Source organism: Lonchura striata, chromosome 6 (genome assembly GCF_046129695.1).
Source record: "Lonchura striata isolate bLonStr1 chromosome 6, bLonStr1.mat, whole genome shotgun sequence".
Lineage (NCBI taxonomy): Eukaryota > Metazoa > Chordata > Aves > Passeriformes > Estrildidae > Lonchura > Lonchura striata.
This window is the reverse complement of record NC_134608.1, coordinates 10,734,805-10,761,786: the sequence shown is the minus strand read 5'-3', so window position 1 is coordinate 10,761,786 and position 26,982 is coordinate 10,734,805. Positions and strand designations below refer to the sequence as shown.

Here is a 26,982-nt window from a genome sequence, read left to right as displayed (position 1 = left end):
CTTCTTGACAGAATATATGTGCTGCTAGATGGGAGTGTTTTATTTTCTCACTGATAACTTGGTGGATATATCCAGTGGATTTACAGTTTATGGGGTGTCACTGAGCAGGCAAACACTGTTCCTAATACCTGTGGGACACTGGATCATGGATGGCAGCTGGATTTTCTGGTTTTGCAATGCTAGTTCTGTTTGACCTGATGACTGACTGGCATTGCCAACTTTAGCATTCACCAGTCCCTTCCTATGTTATCCTGTGGCATCTCCTGTTTTGAGGCTGCAGCTGGCTCCCTGCTTTATCTTATGCCTGCCTTGGTGCACATGGTGGGAATTCGGACATCCTTCCCTCTGTGGAGCGGAAATAAAAAGACCCAGGAGACATGGAGACAGAGAAATGCCAGAATTAGGTGAAACAGCTGAGTGCTCCATCATCCTCCTAATGTGCCTGGCCACACCCTGTGGCTGGGGGGAAAGGGAACAGTCCCTAAATGTGCTGCAAAACCTGATGCTGGGAAGGCAGTAATGTGCCAGCTGAGGCTCTGGTGGAGGAAGAAATGCTGGTTGCTATGGTTACTAAAGATATTAACCCTGTGGTGTTTGGATGGGCAAGGTTTAGTTAACTGTGCCAAAGGCTGGGTAACTGTTTGGGAGCGTGTGGTGCTCCGCCCTAAGAAGTTGTGAGTTGGCATTCAGGATTTGAAAAGTCCCAACTACATTTTTTAAGTGTGCCCTGGTCCTTGGTGTGTCAGCAGCCTTCTTAGGGTGCAAGTGAATTTTGGTAGCTCTTCTCCATTGTGATGGAGAATGCCAGAATTTCGGAGGGCAGGTTGCAGGTTTAAGTGGCCAGAGTCTGTCTCTAGCTTTAGTTCAAGGGTTAATCTTTGCATAAAATGGACTCTGGATTATTCTAGTTTTTCTTCCAAAGTGAGAAGAGCAAGCTTGGGAGTCTATTTTGTCTAGTCTCTAATTTAAAATGACTGAAGAACATGAGAATGTCTTCTAAGGATTACTGCATGTGTCTGATCATGATATTTGTGGTTGGTCTCTGTTTTCAGTATGTATCTAAGCCATAGCTGTTTTAAGAAGAGATTATGTTTGGACATAGTCTTTTCCCCTTGGCTTACTTATTTTGTCCTGTGAATTCTGTGAATGTGTGACTCCATCACTATTATCATTAGCTCTCATTTTCCATGGGGTGTAGAGTGCCCTAGCAATAAATAAATATGAGCAGAAAACCACAAATGGGAGAGTGTAGACTGGGGAAAGTGCTGATCTTAAAATCTCCCTTTTAGAAAACAAAGCCCCTATTTACAGGATGCATTTAAAATGGAAGGGAGTATTGCTTCAGGGATATTTGAGAGCCACGTCCTCCCCACCACACAGGCACCCTTCCTCAGGCAGCAGTAGCGAGGCAGAGGATATAGTCTTCTATGTATCAGAAAAGCTGTTTTTAAGTCCCTCCTCTCCATCATGACCTAATCAGGGTCCTTGAAACAGTTGAAATTGTTTTCTTTTGAATCTACTCTCCCTTCCATCCTCTAAGGTGACCTGATTTGTGACTCCACAAAAGGTTGTGTTGCTGCTCAGTAAAAGTGCAGCCACCTTGGCCAGGGATGGGAGAATAGGAACTGCTTAGGTTTTGGAACTCTTAGCTGAGGTTATACTTGGGGATTTTTTGTAGTTGTCTGAGTGCTGTGGGAGGTTGTGAAAGAAGATGCATATATATTGTGCTTCTGCTGTTTGGGATTTTTCTGCTTGTTGTGGTGTTGGTTTCCTTTTTTTTTTTTTTTTTCTTTTTTGTAGTAGTAAAAGTATGAGTACTGCAAAAAGAGCTGCTAGGTCTCTAAGGGGTGGACTTCAGGAGTTGTGATTGTCTCCTGAAGGTACATGCTGACCTTTTGTTGCTCAAGTAAAGATGGCAAAAAAATCCAAACTTCGGTTTGTGCTGTTTGTGTATGCTCCTTACCTAGAAACTTCAGTTTGTTGTCTGTCCCAGTGACAGCAAAAAGGATTAATGTAAAAGCAGAATTGGGTTTATGTTTATCCCTAATCCAAATTCCATATTATACAGTGAACCTGGCAGCTGTGAAGCTTGGATGTAAATACAGTAGCTGAAGAATGCATCTCCATGAATTCAGAAGTGAAAGAATTAGTGTTTAATTTAAGGTTCTGCTTCAATTTAACTGTAGAAATAATATGAAATAGAAATAGAATAGAAATAATATAAATGTCATGGCCACTTTTCCCAGCAGCTGCAGTCACTGCACTTCAGAAAATGCTCAAAAGACGAAGGCGAAGTAATGCAATTTTTAGTTTTAACTAAGGCAACTTTTGATGCTTTTAGTAGCAATATTATGAATAGCAAAAAGATGATAACCAGAACTAAGAGGCTATGGGTGTATCCCTGAAATGGCTGAGTTGCCTCTAACTTAGCTGCAGTTTCCCCTTTGTTTGTCATCTGCTGTGCTAGTTGCTGTTGCAGCTCTGTGTAGAAATCTCAGAGCAGTTCTTTCATCATTATTGCTGAAGGTTGATGTATCTGCATCCTGAATGCATATTTAAATTAAGATTATTTTTTAACCCTTTCACAGTAGTGGAGTCAGGAAAGCAATTTAGTTTGTGAGAACTAGGGTGCATATTTGGATGGATTGTAACAAATGTAACAAACACTGAATTGTGTTGTGGTTTGTTTTGCCGTTTGATTTTTTTTTTCCCCCAAAGCCCACAAACAAAACAAAAAAGCCTGAAGAAGATAATGTGTTGGAGACTATCCAGGAAAAGGATGTCTTACCTAAGGTAGCTGTGTTTTCCTGGAGGAGTTTTTGCTGCTGTGCTGGGAGGGGGGAGATAGTCACCAGTTTCTTCATGTGCCTTGTTCTCTCCTGCCACCTGTTAGTTCCTCCTTTTCACTGCAGTGTGATCCAGGCCTTCTCTGAACGTGTCAAGCTGACCCACTTTGAAAATGCCAGCAGCCACTACTGTGGGATTGAACCGGTGCTGGCACTCGGAAGAAGCTTTTTCCCCAAGAGAAGTTTAGAGGCAGGATGGCGTGGATGTAATGGAGTGATGATAGCTGTGTTAAGAGTTACCTGGCAGTGAGCCTTGATCTGAAATTCGTTTGGGAGCTGCCTTAGCCAGCCTGATCGGCGCTCTGCGAGTTGTAGGACCAGTGTGACGAGAACGAGGAGGCTGCAGCTGCTTCGCGCTGCTTGGCCCAGCCCTGGCACGGGCTGAGTGTGCTCCGGTCTTGCTGGGAATGCCAGGCTTGGGGCATTTCAGAGGACTGGGTTTCTTTTTCTGGTCTCTTATGGTAGCTGTGAGCAAAACATAGGAAGGGTCACAGAGCTGAGGGTAGCTTTCTATGATTTTTTAAAAAATAGTTTTCCTTAGAGCAAAGTTAGTCAGCAAATACGTTTTTATAGGTATGTGATAGAAGCTGTGCCCAGGCAGGGAGGAGCTCTTGTGGGAGATGTCTTAATGGAGGAATGCTTGAGGAGGTCATAGCCCTAACAGCTTGCTATGATGAGTTCATGTTGCTAAGTGTGACCTTTACAGACCTGCTAGTGCAGGAGGCAGAGCAGCTTGGCTTTCTCCAGGACGTGTGCCAGAGATTCCCTCATCATTATGTGTTTGCTGTGGCATCATTTGCTCTAATTAGGAACCACTCCTGCTATTTAATTTTCCTGTACTCTTACTTTTGCACTCTACCTTAAGTTACTTCCCTGTTCATGTGCTTCTTGTGTAGGTTCAAACTGTGGTAGGGTTATAGTGAATTTTCTAACACTGCAAGAATTAGTGGTAATATATATGCATAATAACTTCTCAGTAAGGACTGGGTTTCTAACTCCTGACTAAAACTATGGTAACCCACCACTGATATTCCAGCATCTGTTTAGTAACATTGATTTATCATAGGCTTTTCCACAGAGTGTCTTAGGGTCAGCCTTGAGGGCTGAGAGCCTGTATGTAATCCAAATTTCAGCATGTGCTGTATGAATCTGTAACTTGATTTTTTTCTAAATTGACTTAATTTGGAAGTATTTTAATACCTGAATATCTGTCATCACTACTGCTTTGGTTTAGAGGCTACTGTAAGGATGATGTCATTCAAGATCTGGTTGTGGAACCTTACTGGATTTCTGCATGGACTTCTTAGAGAGGTCAGACACAGTTTTGCACCTCTTCTGCTTCTAAGCCTATAGGAAGAGGATAGGTGCAGGAGTGGATGCACTGAGTGTTAGTGTCTCCCAAAGGCTGACCTGTCTGTAGTGGGGTGATACACATTCTGCTGAGGGCAGCATCTGTGTGACTCAGACTTGTCTCCTTCCTCTTGATTGCTGGCTTGCTTGATGCTTCCTTTCTGCCCAAGTGGCATCCCTCAAGGAGGTAGCCATGGAACAAATTGATCATTTCTTTTGCTTTTGTGTCCGATATAAAGGGAGTCAGCGTGGCTTCTCCTTTCTTGTCACAGGCCTTATTATCAGTAACAATAATAATGAGCTGTAATTTAACCTGATGGCTATTCTGCTCCTGCATACCCCTTGTACATGTTCCCTCATGCTGCACAAAGACCCTGTGTTATGAGGAAGTGGAGTTACACATGCTGTTTAGGAAGCCTGGCTCTGATACAGAGTTTTCATTAGTCTGCATTCCTACAACAGCAGAGAATATAATAGTTTTGGGTTTTAGGAGCTTTCAAAATATCTTTGAGATTGGAAAATGGACCTTGTGGAAGGTTTTACCCTCTTTAGAGTGTTTTCAGCCTGGATATTTCTTGGTGGCTTCTGAAGCTGGTTGGCAGCAGGTTACTCAATGAAGCTTTATAGTATTCCTGCTGACTGTTTTGCAGACCAAGAATTTCAGTGTATAAAGCATGATGTGGATGAAGAGCTGAGAATGTTTCTAGGCAGGGTACTGAAGCCTTCAATTGGATTGCTAGTAAACTGACTTTTGGAAAACATTCACTGGATCAGGCATTCTCAAGGATTCAGCATGATAGTTTCTACATGAAAGTCTGTGTAAAGGATTTTTTTCTAACCCAAGTTAGAATCCCCTGCACTGAACAATATGATTATTAATTTTTTTTTAATAATATACCTCTTGTCATAACTGTATTGATAATGGTCAAGTTGCTACTTGGGTTTCTTGGGTGTGTTGCTGCCTGTATTTGAAGTGTATAATCCTAGGCTGTAACCTCCCAGTAGAGTGAACTCAAGCAAAGTTTAACAGCAGAATAAATCTGGCTTTAGGGCTTCTCGGACTGAATTGAGAGCACTCTACTGAATAATGCAAAGAGCTATTCTGCCATAAACTCACTTTGTTGTTCAGGTGTTTTCTGTATGCATTTATCCTATCTGTAACTTCTTTCTGTCTTGGAAGGGTCATACATGGGAATGAATGTTTTCTCCCTGCCAGAAGCTAATGTGTGCTGGGTTTCTGTTCTCACATGGGTTTTAAACCCAATATCAATTGCTGTTAATTACATTTAACACAGTCCAGTGTCTGAGTCTGATTTAGGATCAGGCTTACAGTGCTAAATGATAGCCATGCTCAGATTTCGTATGGTCACAGTTTAGGTCCCATGGTTATCTCATTTGGCTCTTCCTGTTCTGTGCTAGGTCACAAAGACAATATTTCCTCTGTGTTAATGCCCTGTCAGATCTCTCTCATCCTTTTCTCTAGCACATCTGGCAGCACCTTGGTTCATGGTACCCAGGGCTCCATAGGTATTTAAACCTGTGCCATCCTTCCAGTATAGTGCTGTTCAGTTTGCTATGGCAAACTATGCTAAAGCTAACTAATTTGCTATGGCAGAGCAAATTTCTGTCTGTAGGTCGAATGTGATGGATGTATAAGGAGCAGTCTTTCTTCCCAGAGGATCCTCTGTGGATGTTCTTACTGTGGCATTTCTGAAGGAATACAGCAGCAGCAGAGGGCATCACCCATCTGGCTTTCCTTCTGGCAGTCCTCATTAACACACTGCCCTGTGTACATGCAGTCTGTTGAGACTTTTCATGCTATGATGGTGTCAACAGAGGGTGCAACTTCAGGAAGGAGCACCCGTTGGCAAAGGCTTTAAAAGTTACATGGGTACTAACAAAAGGCCTTTCGTGGCAAAGAGTTTAATATAGTTTTGGCAAGCCACAAAAATTATGCCAATTGGTCAGTGCCCAGTGTCTGTAGTACAGCTTTCTAGCTGGTGTAGCAAACTCTAAGGGCAGATGAGTGTTATCTTTAACCATCACAGAGGTTTCAGCTTTGAACTTGTCCTTAGGTGCAGACCATACAAAGAGAAGTATTAAATAATAAAAAAAGAGGTAGGAAATAGTGTTTCTTTTTAGTTTATTAGTGTGCACTGCTTGGGGACTGATTGCCTTTGTGTGACAAAGAAAACTCTCAATAGGTATTAGGGTTTTTAAAGGGATTAATCTCCCACCAGTGAGGCACTCCATTTTATTCCTTGATTTGTGCTCTCTCAGGCTGCAGTTTCTGTGCTCCAGGTGTGGTTCTATGAACAACTTTTCCCTCACCAGTGCAAGTTTACATAGACCTGTTCTTACCTGCTTGTTCATCCCTGCCGCTGCGCTGTGCTGGGGCAGGGAGTGAGTCGCACTTTTGGCTTGAGCCAGTGTCATTCCTTGCTGAAACTGGGAGGGCTTATCTCTTCTCAGGCTTGAGCAACCTCCCCAGAAGGGATTTTTATATGCTACACAACTGTATAAAACTTCTGTGAATAGCTTTCAGCTTTGGTGGTGGTCAGTGCCTTGAGTGGCTGCAGAGCTGGTACAGGACAAAGGGACAGCCTGTGTGGGTAGGGCTGGTGACAGGACGGTCCAGGACTGACCTTCCTGGGAGGTCAGAGCATCTCCATACTGTCAGCCACCACTCAGTGCTTGTATGCCTTTCACTGCATGCTTGGGTGAGGAACCTGATGTGCTGGGAAAGAGCTTTTGGGTGGCACAGTTTGCCAGTCTGGTTCCCTGCGATTCCAGGCGGGTACATATGCTCCCAAGTGGAAAGAGGTGGATGGAGAACAGGGGTGGTTAGTTTGGTCCTGCTGCCATAGGAGACTTCTAATGCAGTGGCACCCTGTGGTCCTTGGTGCGTGGACAAGAGAAGATTTACAAGTAAAATCTGAGCAACAGGGGGTTAAGTGGGTGGGAGGTTGATAGGTACTGTGGAGTCCCATGACTCAAGTTTCTATGCCCTGCTGCAACATATTTTCCCTTGGTTCTATCAGGTAAGCTTCTCCAGGTATGGAGTAAGTTTGCCTTGGAATTGCATCCAGACTTTATCCTCACCTGCTGCACATGCAGTGGAGTTGAAGCCCAAATCCTCTTGTGCCTTCAGCTGTGTAAAGAGGTTTTTAAGTAGCCTTTGTGTGTGTGTAACTAGCACTCTCTGTTCTAGAAACAGTGTTAAAGGAGGCTGTGTGCCTGCCCAGCTGGGTCAGCACAGGACACAAAACACTTCTGTGCTCTGTCTTCCTCTCTTCTCCTGCCTGTTACATCACATCTTACCAAGAAAGTAGCTTTTCCAAGGCATAAGAACCTTTTGAATAGAAACCCAGACTAATTAAGGTTAGAACAACCACTAAGATCAGTGGGATTTAGCTTCATTTAAGTGATTTTGTTCAGGATCTTTTGCCTGCTTCCCCTGCTTCCAGTTGCATCTAAGTTTAGGGAGACAATTGAGCAGACCCGTGTGCTTTTGGCAGCTTTCTCTCCCGAGCTGGGACCACGAGGTGGCAGGAGCGCTCCACCGGTGCGGCCCGAGCAGCGGGACAGCAATGCAGCTGCTCGTTTTTATAGGCGAGGCAAAAACTCTGCTCGGTTGTTTGCGTACCATCATAATTGTGTTTTGGAATTTGGAAAAGTTTCACGTGTCTACACGTCCTTATTTTTGTTATATAGTATTGATTTATTTTGGGTCTTGACTATTTTTTTTTTCTTTTTTTTTTTTTTTTTCCTGTTCTCAGGGGAGATGGAGAGGAGGGAAAGATGTATAGCAACATCCAGAATTCCTTGCAGGTTCCAGTATTGATCAAACCCTGTGAAGCACATTACTGAGGCTGCAAAGGATGCTGCTTTTGTCCTTATTTCACCCTGTTCTGTCAGGGTATTGCATCACGTAATATGCAAAGTGTTCAGATCTCCTGCAGTACCCTAGTAATAGGGGTGAGCTGAGGTTGCAGCAACAGCTCTACCTCTGCATTCCTGTTGCTTTCTATAGGCTTTAGCACACTCACTTATGCTGCAAACCTGGCTTGGGGTCACTGAGTCTGCTGAACACAACGTGATCCTTGTGGGGTCATTGACAAGCAATTTGGGTAGGGGGGGGAAATTCTCCAGGAGAACCCACTCAGGTAGTAATGTGATCAAATGGTGATGAGGGGAGTCATTCTTTTCAGGCATTTATCTTTTCACAGTTCTCTCGCCCTCCTGAAATAAATGCTCATGTTTTACGTTTCAATTCACTGCTCAAGGATGTGGGACTGAAAATCAGCAATGCAGTTGTTTGCTCTTGTTCCTCCTTCCCTCTGTCAGCTGAGAGGGTCCCCTTTCTTTTGCCTCTGGTGAGGAATTTTTGCATGGAGGTGGGTTAGGAAAAGGCAAGTCTTTATGAGAAAGCTGGCTGGGAACAAGAACACAAAATTCAGGGGGTTAAGGGCACAGTTTTGGTGAAACTCCCCTCTGTAGAGGGCAGGGGGTGGAAGCATCTTTATGTGCTTCCGTTGTCGCTCCCTTTCCATTTCCCTTACTTCTTTGGCTGCCTTAGTGCTACACCAGGGTCCTTCAGTCATCTCTTATTCAGGAGATGTCTTTTAGCATCTGAGCACTCTGTGCCCCTCTTTGCTGGTGACAATGTGTATGTGAGGCTCTGTTCCCTTTGCATCCCTGCCTTTTGTGCTACTCCTGTGTTCCTGAGCATGACTGGCTGTAGGAAGGGGCTCTTTGGGCCAATGCTCCCTCCATTTTGGGTGTGGGGTGGGCAGAGTGATCCTGCTCACCCCAGCACAGCTAAAATGCACATAAGAGAAGAAATGTAGCCAAGTAGGTGAAGAAATATATTTTATGGTTCTCTTCTCTGTCCCTCCCCCCCATCTGGTTTCTAGTAGCAACAAGAGCCTTCACAGGAGCAATACATCTCCTGTGTCACACAACTGTCTCTATTCAAGTGTCACTGTATATTTGGCCTGGTCTGTGTTGAAATATTTTTCTGGCATAGGGAAATGAGTTTGATGGGAGGTGAGGATACCAAACAGGTAAACCCTGTTTGGGGAAAAGTTATGCTGGTAGGAGAAGTGCTTTGTGGTGTATTTTATGCTGTGTGAAATGGGCTGGGATTGCTCTGCTGCTCTTGCTTGTTCTCTTCTGAAAAGCAGCTTGGAGCTGTGCTGGCAAGCTGTGTCTTCTGGTGTAAGCAGGGCTCTGCCCCAGGCTCCTCTGGCTCTGAACTGTGATGTCTAAACAGATTGCTGGGTTGCACACTGAGTGGGACTGAATGCCACTGAGACACAGTGAGCAGAATTTCACGTGCCTGCTGCCCTGTGCTTGCTAGAGGTGTGGAGGGGAGGCAGAGATGGAAGAGGACACTTCTTTATCTGGTATGGCATGTAAAGCATTGAGCTTGTGGCAATTCCAGGCTCTGCTGGTATGGGAGACGAAAGGGATCCTGTGACTAAGCTGGTGCCATGCTCTTCCTTGCTTAGTTCATATGGAGGGGGAAGGTAAAGGAAGAGCAATCGGAAGGATTGCTCAAGGGACTGTCATTCATCTTGGGTGCAAGCATCAGAGTGAGTGAGCTCACAATTAGCCAAGAAATGACAAGCAGGAGGAGCTAGATTGGCAGTAAGCAGGCAGGAAAACAAGCCAAGAGGAGAGCAGAGTGGTGTACTCCTTGTCTGTCCCTCACCCACAAATGCTCTTTTAGTGTTTAGGAGTACTACTGCTGTGTGCTCATGGTCAGTTTACTGCCTTATTGCCTTTTACTTACTCTTTTTTTCTCTTCCTTCACTGTAACAATGAGATCTGAGGCATCACAGAACCTACCGTGACAGTAAAAGCATCTTTCCCTGAAAGCTTACTTTCATGATGTCTAGTCACTAATAATCTACTGTTTGGCTCAGTGGTGTATTGCCTTGCTTGAAGAGAAATCCTACTGATATGTGAGGACCTAGCTAATACTCTTGCTTAGTTAGGAGAGAAAATGCTGTAATGATTTTTTGAGGAGCAAGTGTATTTTCATTACTTAACATCAAGCATAAGAAAAATAATAAGCTAGAAAGGAAAATGACCTCATCTCTTCTCTGTATATATTAAAGGATAAGATGCTGAAGTAAAATGAGGAGCTGTAGATCTTTCCACAGTGAAAGCAAGGTAGTTAATGCAGTAGTACTTAGCATTCAGGAGCTTAATCCAGCCTTGGACTTGAGAGAATTCAGTTCCTTTCCCTCCTCCTTCCTTCATGTCCTCTTTAGACAAAATATATAACACTGCATGTGCAATACCTGTTTTTTAAGGAAGCAGAGAGCATTTAGCTGAACTACAGGGAAATGCTGCATGTAGGGTTTCCTGGCAGCCTTTGTTCTTGATGTGGTTTTGTAACTCTGGAAGCACCTGCAGTTGCTGTTCTGCTCCCATCCTGCTGATGTTCCCTGCCACAGTGGGCATGCGGAGGGAAGAGATGGTGTGTATATGGGCAGTTCCCTTCTCTGCCCCTGTTTACCCTGTATGTCTCTTCTGGGTCATGTTCTCTGCTTGTGATGTGGTTTTGCAAGTTGTTTGGGTTTTTTTTTGTTTTGTTTTGTTTTTGGTTTTTTGGTGGTTTTGTTTGTTTGTTTTTTTGTGGGTTTTTTTGGTTTTTTTTTTTTTTTTCCTCCCATGGTGAAGCTGATTTTTCAGGGCTCATACTAGGCATTGGTAACCCTCAAGATGGTCTATTAGGCAATGCAGCAAATTCAGCCTGGAAAGTTGGTCATTGTCCCAAGCACCTCCACTGGCTTTGCAGCTATTTTATTATGTTTCCCTTGTGCAAGAAAATGTTGTTTGCAGGAAGGGATGGTTTTCATCCCAGTTCAACATGGTTCTTAGAAGTAATTTGTTGACTTAGAAAGACAGATGTGTTTGTGTTGTAGCAGTGCAAATGAATGGTTGTGGCTAGACCTTTTTCCAGCAGGCTAATAAAACTTCTACTGAATGGATCTAGAATGTGGAGCAATGAACAGGTTTGTCAGCCTGTTAGTAATTGCCATGGTGTGCAGGTGGGAGCTTGGAAGGACAAGAACCTCATGGAATGTCCTTGCTAATGTGGAACTGGTACTGTGTTTATAGCATGCTCTTCTCCTGCCAGAATGCATGGCGGTATTGATATTCTCATGTACTTTTGCAGGGCACTTAACAAGTCCCTCTTTCTCAACACCTTTTTGTGAAAATTAACACAAAGTTTTTGTACTTTTCCTTTTCAGGTGAAGGTCTGTGATTTCTGTCACATGTCATATTGGCTAGTCTAAAGATGGGATGTCTACTTTAAGTACCTAGATCTAAATTCTTATGATTAATGACAAGTTGAAAATAAGAGGCTGGTGCTCTCCTGCTGTGTGTTTTCTGATTTATCCTTTCTGTTTTCCCAGTACCTTTTGAACTTATAGCTTAGTTTAATAAGCTGAAGGAATAATTGAGGACTGTCCCAGCTTGATGGAAAAGCTTTAAAGGATACTATGCTACTCCATAAGAGTGTTTATAAAGGTAGAAAATAGGCAAGGAGCACATTTGAGAGCTGAAGTTTATAATGAGTCCAGACTGTGGGAAACGTGGCTTCCTTAGCTGCAGAGTGCACAGAACCATTTCCTTGCTGTCCATGCTCTCCATGAGTCTCGTGCTCAGCACTGTAACTTGCTTTCATTCCTCCCGGGTATCTGTAGAAAAAGCATGGGGAATGATTTTTGAGTTCATTGCTACGTGAGTCACTGTGAAATCTAAATTTTGTATAAGGATGAAAACTTTGGCTGTGTGTGTATCAGTTTTAAGTGAGGGTACTGCTAACATGTTGGGAATTGTATAGGCAACCAGTGCTTCTGGCATCTTCACTCCTCTAGCTGAAGCAGGAGCCTCACCTTTTAGACAATTTTTTTGTTTTCAAGGGTGTTACTATCATTACAGTATGGTTGATAATGATCAGACAGAAGGACACAGACTTCACAACACCACCACTGCTAACTTTGATCCATTCATCTCAAATGGGTGCTGTTGGACATAATGTGGCTCAGTCACTCTGAGTGAAAGACATTTGGGTGTAGTCCCATCTATACAAAATATAACTTCTCAGTTCACATTGTAAAGATTAAAACTCATGGGTCATAATGACACAAGGGAGTGGGGTTTGGTCCAAGATAAAAACTGCTGAGACCTAAAAATTGAAAAATTTACCAAGGTACCTGCAGTGGTTGTGCAACACTAGGATTCTGATAGTATTGGAAGGTATGGATTGTGTCTGGGGATGTTTTTCCTTAAGAAAACAACTACTTTGGGGCTATTAAAAAATCACCTCCAACCAGTAAAAAAACCCACCACAAAATGAACACATACCACAAAATGAACACATACCCCAAAGAGCAGCTGACACAGTCATGTCTACAGTTTTGATGAACAAGTTCTGAAATACTATAGGCTGTGTTTCACAAGTACTAGAACTGGATTGGATATCATGGTCCATTTGGGCTTGTTAAGGAAAATAGCTAGTTTGTCTGATGGCTTGTTTTTCTTACCTTTCCTTCTGTTCCTGAATTGTTGGAAAAGTAGCTGTTCATGAGAGTTCTCTGTGGAGGGCTGGAGTCAGAGCTGCAGATCTGGATTTTAGACTGGGAAAGGGAAGGGGAGATGAGATCATGATGGGAAATGCACTTAACACCTTCTCTTTGTTTTTCAGTGGATGAATATATTGCCATTGCTAAGGAGAAGCATGGATACAATATGGAGCAGGTAACAAACCTTTGAATATTTTATTTTAAAATATTTTTCAGCAAGTATTCAAACATGACTTCAAATGACTAAAGTTACTTCTTTCTTTCTGTAACTTCAATGTTTTCTCCTCTACTCCTTGTCCCAAAACTGACTGTTCCTAATAGTAGCCTGTACTCAGAGTTTACTCCTAATTTTACATCAAGAGTCACAAGAAGAAAAACAAAACCATTATCATTTCTAATGAAGTCTGGCCATGAGTATTATGCTTCCTCTGGTGGCTGCTTCTTGAGCACTTTTAGAACCCCTAGACAATGTTAAAAAGATTGGCTTATCTTTGGACAGCTGCCTGATTGCACTGCAGTTTCCAGCTGACTGTTCAGTCTCTGCTTCATGGATGTCTTGCCAGTTATTAATGAGCTATTGAACCATCACATGCTTTTCTGAGGCAAACTGATACTCACAGTTATTTACCTTAAAACTGTGCTGCAAATCATTTTGCATTTCACAGATGAGCACATTGGCTGTCAATGCAGTAAACAGGGGATAACTTTGCCAGTGGCCACTGACCCTTAGCCAGTACCTGTAATCTGGGGATAGAAATCCTTTTCTGAGGAGCAAACCTCTCCATTATTCCCTGTGGTCTAGGATTGTGTACTAATCTTTCCTGTGTTAACTGACAATGATTTCAAAACTTGCTGGGGAGATGAGTAGATCTGTGCCTGGGAAACTTTTCTGAATTCTGTGGAGTTTCCTCATGCACTCATACTTGCTCGGAAAGGGAAGGCAGGGAATCACATGACTTAGTGTATTGGCAAATCACATACTGTCTCTACAAGTACAAAAACATGAAAGTTTATGAAATTGTTCAGACAGAGGCTGTGAGCATAGAAACAAATGGTTGGGATGGGAAAGAGCTTCTACGTAAATGATTCTGCTGTCATCCTTGAGTCAGACTTTCAGTGGTTGATACTCATGCTCAAAAAGACTTCTTGCTGAGCAAGAACACTGAAGTTGAGATAGCCAGCAAAATTTCCGGCAAAATCAGGAATGATCAGCCTTGATAATTGTAATTTCTAAGAGCAGAAAACAACAATAAAACGAATGTGAAGGCATCAAAAGGCTGTGAACTTAAAATGAAAATAAAGATGGTAACTCTTTTCAGCTGATATTGGTATACGCTAGTATTGGTTGTTGTGGATAACATTTTCCAAGGGAGATGATCTTGGAATAGTAGAAATGGGTTTCATTATTTTAGTGGAGAAGTGTTGTTTGGAAAGCAAAGACTGATACTGGAAAGTAGACTGATGAAAATGAAGCTTGTGATTTTTTAAAAAAACCCACTGAATTCTTTTGGTTTGAAAAACTTAAATTTAGCTAACAGAGATTTGCGTTAATTTTAATGTTGAAAATATAGACCTCCCACTCATTAATTTGAGTCTTTCTCCATTTTTCTCTCCCCCTCTGTGTACAGAAGTTGCATGACTTGCCACATCTGAGTATAGAGTGGCTGAGCAGCTTATAAAAGTGTCCCTTCTCCTAAAAATTTTCCCTTTCCTTCTGTAGCACTCTCTCATAATACTCTGGGGTTAAACATGTTTCCCATGTCCTTTGGGATTTCTTAGAGAGCTGTGCTAGACATTTTCAGGAAATAACTGGAGAAGATCTAGCTTGTGTTGCTCTGCAAGGCACACATTCATTTTGTATTACAGGGACAAGTGTCAAGGCTTTCAAATCAGGATGATTATTTATGTCACCAAGGGAAACTCTGTCTTCAGCAGGTATCATCAGAGTTTCTGTTGGCTGGGTAACTGGACAAGCTGATACAGACTCCCTGGAAGGCAGTAAAAGCTCACTTTAGCAATTGGCCACTGTCTCTGGGCTTCGCTGGCCAAGGCAGCCCTCTCCCCTGACAGCCGGTCACTTCGCTCCTCTGTCCGGGTGCCTTGGCTAACAGTCATCATACAGAGATTGCCTTTTTTCCACCTCTGCCCACTGCCCAAAACATCCTTTTAAAGGCTGAGATGTGCCAGTCTGCTGAAGGGGGTGGGAGCTGCTGGCAGGGTGCTCCTCTGCCCGATCTGTGCCAGCCCAGCTCCCATCCCTGTCCTTTCACTCCCCTTGCCCGTGGCTTGGTGCCCTGTTGTTGGCTCTGCTGCTCTTGGATCGTGGCTGGAGGCTCAGGACTGTGCTGGTGGGAGTCCCTGCAGCCAGGCTAGCTCCAGGGCAGGCTCCCCACAGGCCAGTGAGCTCTGGCAGGGCAGGCACTACAGCTGTGGGTGGTTGTGCTGCGCTGTAGTAATCACAGACTTTTAGAAGCACCAGAGTAAGTCTGACTGTGACCTGAGCTTTCCTGCCAGCCTTTGTCAGACACCGTAGGACAGAGGAGCCTGGGAAGGCCTGTGCTCACCTGTGTATGAGTGCAGAGTTCTTCCAGGGCAGCACAGATGAAAGATGAATACTGATCTCCTCTTAAACAAGCCCATAAGGAAATTCTTTTTGTTTACCTCTTGCTTTATATAAGCAGCTCTTCCCTTGGTCCTCGCTAACACCTCAGTGCTATTTAATGCTACCCTGCCCTCCCAAGATGTCTCACTCGTTTATCCCTTGCTTCCTCATAGGGATGTCAGGTAGATCTCATATTTGAAACTTGTCAGGGCAGAGAGAACTCAATCCTTCATGACTGCAAAATAGTTTCATTGACTCATCCTTGACCCATCCTTGCCAAAATGGCTTTGTGGCTTCTGTGACATCTCGAGTGACTGTGCTACAACTGAGATTGCTACTTGTTCTGCATGATGGAAGAAGGGAGGAGACGGTGTCCAGGCAGCACTGAGAACCAGTAGAATCTGGGCAAGATCTTGGATAACACTAACATTTATATGCATGCTCTCTGCAGAATCTCAGGGGCATGAGATCCCATAAAGGAACTACTTTTTTGTATAGCAAAGCATAATGGGGAAACCCTAGTTTTGGAGGGATTTTGTAACACTGGGCAGCCAGGGTGAAACTATTAGATGAGGGTAACTATGGCTGTGAAACTGAGCTGAGTTTGCATATGATGAATGGGTTACTCTTACGTTTTACTCAGCATGTTGGGGATTGTTTTCACTTCACAGCAGTTGTGAAAGGCTGTTTTTTAGCTCTGCAGAGTCAGACCTTCCTAAAATGACTTGCAGTGGTTCCTGGCATGCCAGAGGTAGTGCTGTGTCATAACACACAGGGGCTGTGGAATCCTGGGAGAGGGGGGCTGTGCATCAGTTTCTTGGAGACAGCAGAAGAGGAATGGTTTGCAGGTGGTGAAGTGCAGCAAAGGCACTTTGTCTTTGGAACTGAGAACCAGAGACTGCAACAGCAAAATGAGGTCTCTCTCAAGGGAACAAAACAGCAGCCCTCAGAATGTGTGAGACTTATTCCTCCTTTGGGCCAGGGACTTTTTAGCAGCAGGTCAAGGTGATGTGTGTTCTCAGTCTTTCCTTCTTCCAGTTCTTGTTTCATTCTCTTCCCTTATCCCGTTCCCCCTCAGAAAGAGCTCTGTAAACAATTACAAAAACCCCCTGTCAATGGAACCATCCTTCTAATTGCCAGGAAATGGAGTCCAGCACTGGAAAGAAGCTGCCTTTTGTCCAATCTTTTTTAGGTATACTTTGCAAGCCTTTGCTCAACTTTTCTGTGCACACCATGATCAGTAAAGCTGAAGTAATTTCTTAAGTTTTTTTCACCATCTTTCTGTTGCTATTTTTTTATTATATGATGACCTGTGTGGTTTTGATGAACTTTTGGGCTGGTCTTCACAGCCCAGCTGGGGGTCAGATTCCAGGTTTCTTGCACTCTGAAAAGCATCTGATGTAGCTGAGAATTAAAATTATGTCTAATGTGTCGCCTGAGAAAAATGTTTTAACTCTCCATTTTCCAGTAATGCTTCTTTTGATTACAATTGTCACCTTGGTGTCTGTGTTGTTTCTAGGCTCTTGGGATGCTGTTTTGGCACAAACACAACATCGAGAAGTCTTTGGCAGATCTGCCAAACTTTACTCCATTCCCAGATGAGTGGACAGTGGAAGACAAGGTCTTGTTTGAACAGGCCTTCAGTTTCCATGGGAAAACCTTTCACAGGATCCAGCAGATGGTAAGTGGTATCGCAGGAGTGGAAAAGCAGAACAGACTGTTGCCTTCAGTGCTGTTTGTGCTGAATGGATGTCTAATGCTCTTGAGAGAGAACAGGCCAAAAGGGATGTTAGAGGGAAAATGCTACCATGAATAGAAAGAAACAATATTATTCCCAGAGTCTCTGTGGAAGTGTTTTCCTGAAGTGCTTTACTGGTTCAGGATAAACTATGACTCTGTGATTTTTATTTTTGGTTGGAAAGCATAGTTTTCAGTCCTCTGTGTGCTGTGGTAGTGTTTGTCTCAGCTGGACACATGGTCTGTACACATATGCCCACACATATGCAGTAAAGATCATCTCTGTGCAAAGTTGATTTCCTTTCTTACAGTCTGATTTTTAGGAATTAATTTTATTGAATGATGAAGTCTGTGCTTAATGTGATTTCGGACTGTCAGTGGATGCTGTGAAGGAGGCTTACACATCCTTGCTAGCTTCAGTCCTTTGCTTTAGGTTGGTAATGATACTGTTTTAAATGTCTGATTGAAAATTTCAGGGGTAGGTTTCTGCCTGAAATGGAAGTGCTAGGGAGTGTGCAGTTTTCTTTTGAAAGAGGGAGAGGATGGGTTGTATAATTTTTTATTAATTGTATCTTGAGAGTATCTTCAAGTGGTTCATCACCTGGGTGGGAACTAGACTTTGTTCTTTGCTCTCCTTCAGTAAAGTAGCTTCTTGAGTGTTCCAGCAGGGCCCAATTCCACTGTCTGTGACCCTTTGAAGTGAGCCTAGGCTGTTGCAGTCTGTTCAGCTTCTTTAAAGCACATGTGACACAGGTCTGTATTGCTGATCCCACTGAAAAGCGAAAGGTGACTTGCCTTCCAAGGATGAAGATCCCATTTCAAAAGGGTGGCAAAAAGAGGCTTGTTTTCATCATGTCTTCCTTGATGTTCCTTGTCTCTCACTGACATTCGTTTCCAAATGTTCTTGGAGTCCTAGGGTCTCCCATTCCCTTGGGTCAGGTGATGAAACTCTTGAAGAGTGAAACTACTTTATTCTTTTGTTCTTATATAGGAGGGAAAATAGGGCAGGGGAATGTCTTGGGGAAAAAAAGAGAACATAAAGCCTGTCCTGTTGGTTGGTTAACTGCCAAAGCAAGAAATTCTCAATTTGGTTTATGTGCAGAAGCATGGCTCTCTGTCCCTGAATGAAGTGCATTCCAATACAGGGATGCCAAGCTCATGCACTGCTCCCTAGGTAATGATATTTTTTTACTGTTACTCCCAAGAAAGCGATTCTGCATGAAAGGAATTAAATGGCTTTAAGCTTTGTGTTTAGCAGGGGACAGGAATCAATGGCTCAGGAGCATGTTAGTTGTTAGTTTATACATGCTGCCCCATTAGCACCCCTGCAGATTGGAACTGAGGGGAGAAATCTCCAAAGCCAGAGAATGAAAGGCAAGTTAGATTATTTACTGGAGCTAGTTTTGATATTTTGGCACTCTTAGTACAGGTTTATAGCCAAGTGGATGTTTGTCATGAACAGCCTTGTCCCCGAGTTTGTTCAGTGGAATTCTTTTAAAAAAAATTCAGAACACCAGCCTGTTGCATGGCTGTTGGCAACACAACATTGACATAGCACCTGTACTTTGCCAGGTGGATATCTGCCTGTGTACTGCTGTGGGCCTGAGTGCGAGTGCTGGTGTGATCTGGTATTAGAACATAAAGTCAGTCTGCAGTTTGAGAAGCAGGCTTGTCTCAGGTGAAGACTTCAACTGCAGTGTTTGAGTGAAAGAGATCTGGCTCTTGCTCAGAGTTTTGTTTTCCTTCCCACCTGCTCTGCCCTCCAAACTGAATCAGACACTTAAGTAAAACATGTTTTATTCATCAGAAAAGACTGGACTTTCATGTTTTGAAATTCCTGTGTCAGAGCATCCATGTAAAGCGCCTCAAAAGTACAGAATTAATCTTAATGTAGTTTTATGCTTTTTGGAGGCAGACTTTTCTTTCATAGCTACAGGGTAATGGCCAAAAGAAAATATAAATTGTGTTTTCCTGTACCCTCAGTTCACCATAGAGTAATGTTCCACCTTTTGAATATATCCTTTGTTGAGACCTTTAAATAGACTTTGTCTCATGTGAATGGTGTGAATAGACCTGTTTAACCAAACATCAGTGATATGCTTGGGATGTTTGCAATTCAGCAGTTTCTGTGATTGTTTACATGTATCTGTGTTGGCTTTTAGGTCTGTTCTGGCTTTAAAACTGTTACCTCAGTTTCGAGGCCTCATTTCAGATTTGCTCTTGCTGTGTTCCCCTATTCTGGAGGGAACCAGCTGCTTGACTGGCGAGTGGAAGCTTGCTGAGATGCTCTTTAGACATCTTGATGTCCTAAATAGTAGGCACTAACCTGAAATGCTCCCCCATAGATCATTTTTGGAAAGGTTGCAGAGCTGCCTTGCTTGAGCCAGTGGGAGAATCCAGTTGTAAAGAGGTCAGATGTTCCTTGGAAAGCCAGACCAATTGTATGTGAACTTTTGGGGATACTTTACATATAAAAATATAAAAGGATACATGTTTAATTTACAGCTTCCTGACAAATCAATAGCCAGCCTGGTGAAATTTTACTACTCCTGGAAGAAGACAAGGACTAAAACTAGTGTGATGGACCGTCATGCTCGTAAACAAAAAAGGGAACGTGAGGAAAGGTAGGTTTGCAAGCAGAAAAGGCTGTGTATTGCACACACTGATTTCCTTAGTCTGTCCTAGAAATTCCTGTTAGCTTGTAAGAAACCAGATGCAGGATTTTCCCCAAAACGTTTCCTGGTACCACACCTTTCCCCACCCTTCTTGCCTGCTATGTTTTGCTTTGCTCAAAGCCAAAAGGCAGTTGGCAGTTAGCTGTGTTGCCTTTTTGACACTGCAATTCCTGATTGCCCTCCAGTGCACTGGTTAAGTCCCACCATTCTAGAACTTTTTCTGATACCACTTGAGGGCTGCGAAATTGAAATTAAAGCTGTTTGCAATCTGATTGGCACTGTTGTCAGCAGAGACAGAAAAGCTGATAAGCAGGACAGTAAAAGGAATTAATGAAAGAGCTGAAATCTGCCTTTATTTCCTCCACGTGATGCTCAGCAGAGTGAGAATGTGCACCTGCTACAGGAAACGGGCTCCAGTGCAGGACCCCTGTCAGCCTGTGCCTGTACACACATAAGACTCTTCCTTTCCTGCATCTTAGAAAACTGTGACCAAGAAAAGGCTGTCAGGCCAATCTCTGTTTTCTGAGAAAGATGAAGTCAAGACTCTGATTTTGAGTGAGTAGCACAGGGGCACTTAGGATGAGCTCTGGCTGAGCTGTTCCAGGGAGTGCTGGGAGCTTTGGCATTTGGGTGAGGCTGGTGGTGTTCAGGAGGTCATTAGCTACTGAGCTTTAGCAAATGAGCTTGACTCATGCCTTTTCTTCAAGCTCACCCTCCTGGATACCCATGCAAGCCCTTGAAGGTAGGTCAGCAGTATAAGTATTTGATCAGTTACTGTCACTTGGTGACTTCGCCTAGTCTGGAGCTGAAAGAGCCTCAGAAATGCAAAGGTTTCAGGTGACTGTGGCAAAACAACCGCTCTGAACAGCAGCAACTCCATCTGCTTGATGCAGGTGCCTTCTAATTCTGCTTTAAAATGCAATGAATGTCTTCACAAACAAGACTTGAAGCGTGCCTTTTGGAAGACTTCTGACATAATTGGGCAAAATTCTGCAAATGCCTTTCCCCTCAGAGGGGTTGCTACATTTCCCAGTTGGCTGTTTGCTGGCTCCACTGCATGTGAGCGAGTCTTGTTAGGGAAGGGGGAAGAAATGTGTTTCTAGGGTTGAGCTGTGCTACACCAATGAGTCACTCAACCTCTCCCATCTCTCTGTTAGGTCAGCAATACTTGCTTAACAGGCAGGGCCAGGGAGAATACTGACAGCCAACTTGCCCAGTATTTGGTTAGCTTTCTTTGACCTGAGTCTCTTTTTCCATTCTGTTATTTTCTCTTCTCTGCAAAGACTGTCTATTTTTCTGCTCCCCATCCTGGTTGTTGGGGCTTTTTGTTTGTTTAGTTTTTCAGCATTCCCACTAAGTTATTGGGGGAGGGGGGAAATCTTTTATATGGAGTATGTGTTTGTCTTTTACCATGTAGTTTAAGGTCTTTTAATAGTCAGCTCCCTTTTTGTTCTGTGCTCACAAATGAAATTACTGGAATTTAGAAATACACCTCTCAGTATCTATGCCTGTTTGCTAGGAAAAGCAGCACCTCAGACCATCTGGTGAATGGGAAAGAATTGTATGGGCTGCTGTGTGCTGTCATTTTGTAACCTTTGAGGAAAGCAGCTGGATTGGAAATGCTTAACTTGATTTACATCTGTAGGAAGCTAAGCACCAGCTTGATGTTTGATTTCTGTTCTTCCCCTCCATTATGTAAAGTAGTCAAACCCCCTTCACCCTCAAAGGATTTGTCAGTGCACCCATGCAGGGTGTGGAATCCACTCTGGGTGAGTTTAGGGTGCCTGGATTTTCAGGCTGTAATGTGCCATTCGGTGTTGGCAGAACTTCAGAAGTGTTCTTTGGTTATGGCAATCAGTGTTTACAACTGCAGGAAAGAGGGGGTGGGCTTTAATTTAGCTCATGTCTAGGGCACTTGCTAGAATACAAGAGCAACCTATCAGCACACCAGAGACTGTTGTGAAAAGGCTGAAATCTGAACCTAGGTGAGAACACAAGTTCTTTTGGAGATGGGGTTAAGAGAAGAGGCAGTCTCAGGTACCTCACTCAAATACCTCTATATCCCTTTTGTGGCTAGGCAGGGGAATTCTCCAGCCCCTCAGATTGCCACTAACACAGTTCAGTGCATTTGGGACCAGGTTTTCAGCACCTGTTCTTAGTTGTATGTGAGGGACCTTGTGTGTGCAGCTCTGGGAAGGGATGCTTGGGAGTGGATTCCCTGGAATCATCATTACCCAAGCTAAATGTCTTGTGAATCAGCTGGTGAGCCGCTGGCTTGGGGGAGCAGAAGTGGCTTGTACGAGTGACGGCTCTTGTGGAGAAGGATGGCAGCCCATTCCTCCTTAGGATGCAGTAGGGACATGGCCACATGAGTGCTGATGCCACAGCCAAGCTCTGCTCCCTGTGAGCACAGCCCGGCCCTGCCCTGGAGCTGTGACATTTCTGCACCAGCTGATGCTCCTCAGCACAGGCTATCAAGTTTGACAGGACAAAATAGGTTTATTTTTCTGATTAATAAAAATGCTTTGATTACATTAGCTTATTTCTTCTGTTTCTGGGCATAATTTCAAATGGATAATGCAATTGACTTTGGTTGTGTATAGTACAAAAATTCTAAATCATGAAAACATATTTGATTTAATGTCTGATTAAAATTCCACCTAAGCCTGGACAGACACCTAAGACTGGACAGGTGTGCCAAGGTTGCTTTCAATATGGCCTCAATTTTGTGCCTTTTATTACTCTGTAACTGATAACGTGTTTTTCTTTTCCAGGGGCGAATAGAATGTGAGGCTGTCATTGAAAAAAAATACAAAAACCCAAGCATTTTTTGTGCTTGTTCTTGAGGGAGCTCATCTTGTGCATCTGTTTTGCTAAATATTAAGGACTTGTATGAAATCTGTGTTTTAGCTACTTGCTATATTTTTAAGTCTTTTTCTGTCTCAGTTTGCCTGAAGTAAAAATGCTTGGTGTCCCATGTTCTTTGAAATATAACTTGTGGAATTAATTTCATGTTTCTTGCCTTTATTTGTGTAGATTTATTTTGCCTAAGTACACTGCTGAGAAGTGTTCTTTTATGCACTGTCCTCAGAATTAAGAATTTATTGACTTAAACCAAAACCAAATAAAATCAACACCAACCCCCCAAAAAACCCACATCCTGGGAATAAAACTAAGGGGACCTTTTGGGCTTGCTGTGGCATTCATGCTTTTGTTTGAGCATGCTGTTTATAGAAAAAGAGAGCCTCACAAACTAATACAGTACTGTTTGCTTTTGTCTTCCAGTGAGGATGAAATGGAGGAAGCAAATGGAAATAACCCTATTGACATTGAAGTTGAACAAAACAAGGAGAGCAAAAAGGAGGTATAATTGTGTTTCTTACTCTTGTGCAAATGAAAGTGTTTATTTACTAGCTACTTCGTGTAGAAGCTGACAGTATCTAATTTTCTTTAGTACTTTGTCTAGTTGTCATACAAGAAAAGAATTGTCTTCAGAATTATTCTTAGATCAAGACAAGTATAGATAAAGAAGTTGTTATGGATAGAGCTGGGAAAATTTTAACACTTCACCATCCCATGATAATGTACTATGTGATTGTTTCCAGTCTGTTTTATCTTCTCTTTAGCTGTGTTAGTTTAAACCACCCTCAGTGGTTTAAATCAACCTACCTGTATGGAGATGGAGTAGAAGCACATCCTCCTATGGAGATGGCTTGGTGGAGGGGGAATCCATCCTTTTGTTCTAGGTAGACCAACAGAAGTGTGGTTATATACATGTTAGACTCTGAGGTACCCTAAATCCCCAGCAATACTTGTCACTTCACTAGCACCAGGATTGCAGTTGTATTGGTGGAAAGTTTTTGTGACTAGTTACTTTTGTCTGGCAGGGTGACCTTAACCTGTTGCTATGTCAGCTCAAAATGTATTACTTGTGCCTCACTTTAAGTACTTCATTTTCTGTGGGCATAGAGTTCTGGATGAAAATAGCTACACAAATACAACAGTTCTGAAAACCCAGCCTACAATGCCCTATAGGAAATCATATACTTCATCTCCCTGTGTATAACCTGCAGGTTACCTGTTACTAAATAAAAACGCCTTGTTCAGCAGCAGTGTGGGTTGTATGTCTCAGTTACAGGAAGATGCTTAAGACCACCTTTCCTTGAAGTTAATTCCCTTTCCTGATTTCTTCTAGCCTGATTTCTCTCCCAGTCTGTCTCTCCCAGTCATTCTATTTAAGTTATTAATGTTTTAAAGGTTATATTTAGGGGAAACCCACTGTAAGTATTTAAAAACATGATCCCATGCAGTAAAAAAAAAAAAGTCCCAGAGTAATGGTTTTGTCAGTCACTCTCAGTGAGATTATTTCTTCCAACAAATAATTTTGAATGGAAATAACTGAAAAATCACAACATTCCCATCTGCTCTTCACCCATGTGAGGGTGCTCTCTAGACTTTCCAGGAAAGTTTTGCTGTTGTTTCCACTGAAGGAGCCAACACCCTTAATGTCTTCCTAGGGACAGAGTGGATGTGAAGCCATTTGTATTAATCCTTAAAAGAAACTGAGTTCTCAGAAGCCTCAGCAACACCCAGACAGGAAGGGTTCTCACTTGGCTAAGTTATAGGTGTGTACTGCAGCTCTATAGTGTTTTGTAAATAATACTATTGTCTCATTTTCCATTATTTTAATGAATTAATGAAGTTTGGATTTTTCTGTAAGCTCTTCAAAAGCTTGCATCTGTAAAAGAACTCCCTTCAACCTCCTTTATTATTTCTTCCTTCCCAACCAATGCTGACATGTCCTGAACTTGCTGCAGAAGAGGGAAAGATAGTTCTTCACCAACTTGGCTGCATCTCTTGTAAAGCCAAAACAGATCAGATGTCTGGCTTGGACAGTTACCATCAAGACATTTTTGCAGAAAATCTTACTGTGGGAGGAGGCTTTGTGCCCTCCTTGTCGCACTGGTACATGCCATGGCACTCAACCAACCTGAAGCTCGTGCAGCATACGCAGTCTAGCTGTGTGTGCCATGGCAGGCAGCCTTGTGGGACTTTACAGGACAGGGATTGTGCTGGAGGACAGAATGGAGCTGGCAGCCTTCGTAGCCTGTTCAGAGTTCAGCTGTGCTGTTTAGTCTGGAGAGGAGGAGTCTCAGGGGAGACCTCTGTCCCTCTCTACAGCTACCTGAAGGGAGGTTGTAGCAAGGTGGAGGTTGGTCTTTTCTCCCAGCCCTCCAGGGACACAATGAGGGAAAATGTCCTCAAGGGGGGTTCAGGTTGGACATCAGGAAGAATTTTTTCACTGAAAGGGTGGTCAAGCACTGGAATAGGCTGCCTGGGAGCATAGAAGAGTCACCATCCCTGAGGTGTTCAAGAAATGACTGGACGTGGCAGTTAGTGCTGTGGTTTAGTTGACAAGTGTTCAGTCAAAGGTTGGACTCCATGATCTTGGAGGTCTCTTCAACCATAATGATTCAGTGATTCTGATTTTACATACCTGAACTTAGGGCTTATTGAAACACCTTGAGAGAGAGAGCAGGTAACCAGGAGGGGATAAATTTGTTCTTGATCATTAGGTTTCTTTTAATGATGTGCTCAGATGATGTGCAGGGGCTATGATGTGCCAGCAGCCCAGGACTCTTACCATAAGGAGCCTCCCTGTCCCAAATCTGCAGAGGTGTTTTTTTTTTCAGCTCTGAGACCTGTTAGTTACTCTCTGACTTACCCAGTAATACTGGGATTTCTCAGAGTATCTGAAATCTTTAATCTGTTTCCTCTTTTGAGGATCATTGGAAGGAGAATATTTTTTTTTTTTTTTGTAATTTAATTCTTAGTGCAGCTATTTGGATTTTCTTGCATAGTGACTCTGTAATACTGAGGTCATGACCTAGACCTGCTTCCTTTGTATCTTCCTTGTTCCTGGAGGTGCTTCCCACTTCATGCTCTGTTTTTATGTAGCTTGAGATAGCTTTATCTTCTTTTTACACAGTGAAATCTAAGGAAGGGAACATTGTATTAAGGGGTGTGTAAGACTGAAGTGCACTGGATTGCAGTGGCAATATATAAATAAACAGGAGCACTGCTAAATCCCTGCAATTGGTTTAATTCTCAAGAGAAATGTGTGTGGCCAGGAAAGAAGAGTTTCCAGGACAGACTAGATGTTCCAATTTTTGCTGGGGCCTAGAGGCATTTGGAGCTGTCAGAAATTGTTCTGCTGGAGCTCTGGTTCTTGTCTGCAACACGAAAGAGCTTTGCATTTTTTGAACTGTGTAAAACAGTAATTTGAAACTGCTTTCATTTTTCTTTAATGTTGAAGCTTCTGGGATGTTTGCACTGCAGGCATTGCCTTTTGGTCAACAGACAGGCTGAACGTGTAGTGAGGCATTGCTGCGTGGTCCTGGGAAGCAGTGTATGTAGATGAAATATGAGTGGATCTGAAATGTCTATCCATGCTGAATAATTTACCTGGCTCAGTTATCAAAGTGCTCCCTTCTGAAGCAGAGCTTACTTCACTTGTTCATAGCTAAGCCAGTCTGGTTTCTCTTGCTCAGCATTCCTATGCAAAGAGACATAGGGGTATCCCTCCTGCAATGGCAAGAGTTACCTCTTGCCTCTGGGCTTGCCCTAAGCATTGTATCTCATGGAATGCTTTGCATCAGTGGGTGGAACAAAAAGGTTGAGAGCAGGCAACTGTCCACATTGCTGCGGCTGCTGTGGGGCTCTGGCCATTCTGCCCATGAGGAGGGTGAAAGCTTTTACCCATGGCAGCTGTGCTGGAGTCCTTTGGGCATCAGAACCTCATACTTACTTGGGGTTTGGTGCTCAGCCTCCTGTGGTTTCAAATAAAAGCATTCAATGCTAATGGGCAAATGCCACAAACTGTGTAGAAACTGCATGTAGCTGCAAATTAGGAGGAAAACAATAGCACCAAGTGAAGCCGATGTGTTTAAAGCTTGCAGTGATCAAGCAGAGGATTCACATGTACTTCCTCTCCTCTGCTTTTTCTCTCCTTGCCACCCTTCTGTTTTGTGTTCTTGGCCAGGCTTCAGTTACTGGGCAAAAAATCTTATGTATGAGTTGATTGTTGAGTATAACTTCCAGAAGAAATGGTTTTGCTATCTTAGAATTAGCTGTGCTTTTGAAGGATTTGTAGTAAGTGTCCTGGT

At 43.1% G+C, this 26,982-nt stretch overlaps 1 protein-coding gene across 2 annotated transcripts in view; it reads left to right on the top strand.

Annotated features, from left to right (window-relative positions):
* Nucleotides 1-26,982, top strand: part of RCOR1 (REST corepressor 1) — an 81,837-nt gene that overhangs the window by 45,393 nt on the left and 9,462 nt on the right. For both annotated transcript variants that reach the window (XM_021541375.2, XM_021541376.3), the window contains 4 exons: nucleotides 12,925-12,977; nucleotides 16,924-17,085; nucleotides 19,647-19,765; nucleotides 23,102-23,180. In XM_021541375.2, the coding sequence (XP_021397050.1) occupies nucleotides 12,925-12,977; nucleotides 16,924-17,085; nucleotides 19,647-19,765; nucleotides 23,102-23,180 (413 nt within the window). The remainder of the gene's footprint in view (nucleotides 1-12,924; nucleotides 12,978-16,923; nucleotides 17,086-19,646; nucleotides 19,766-23,101; nucleotides 23,181-26,982) is intronic.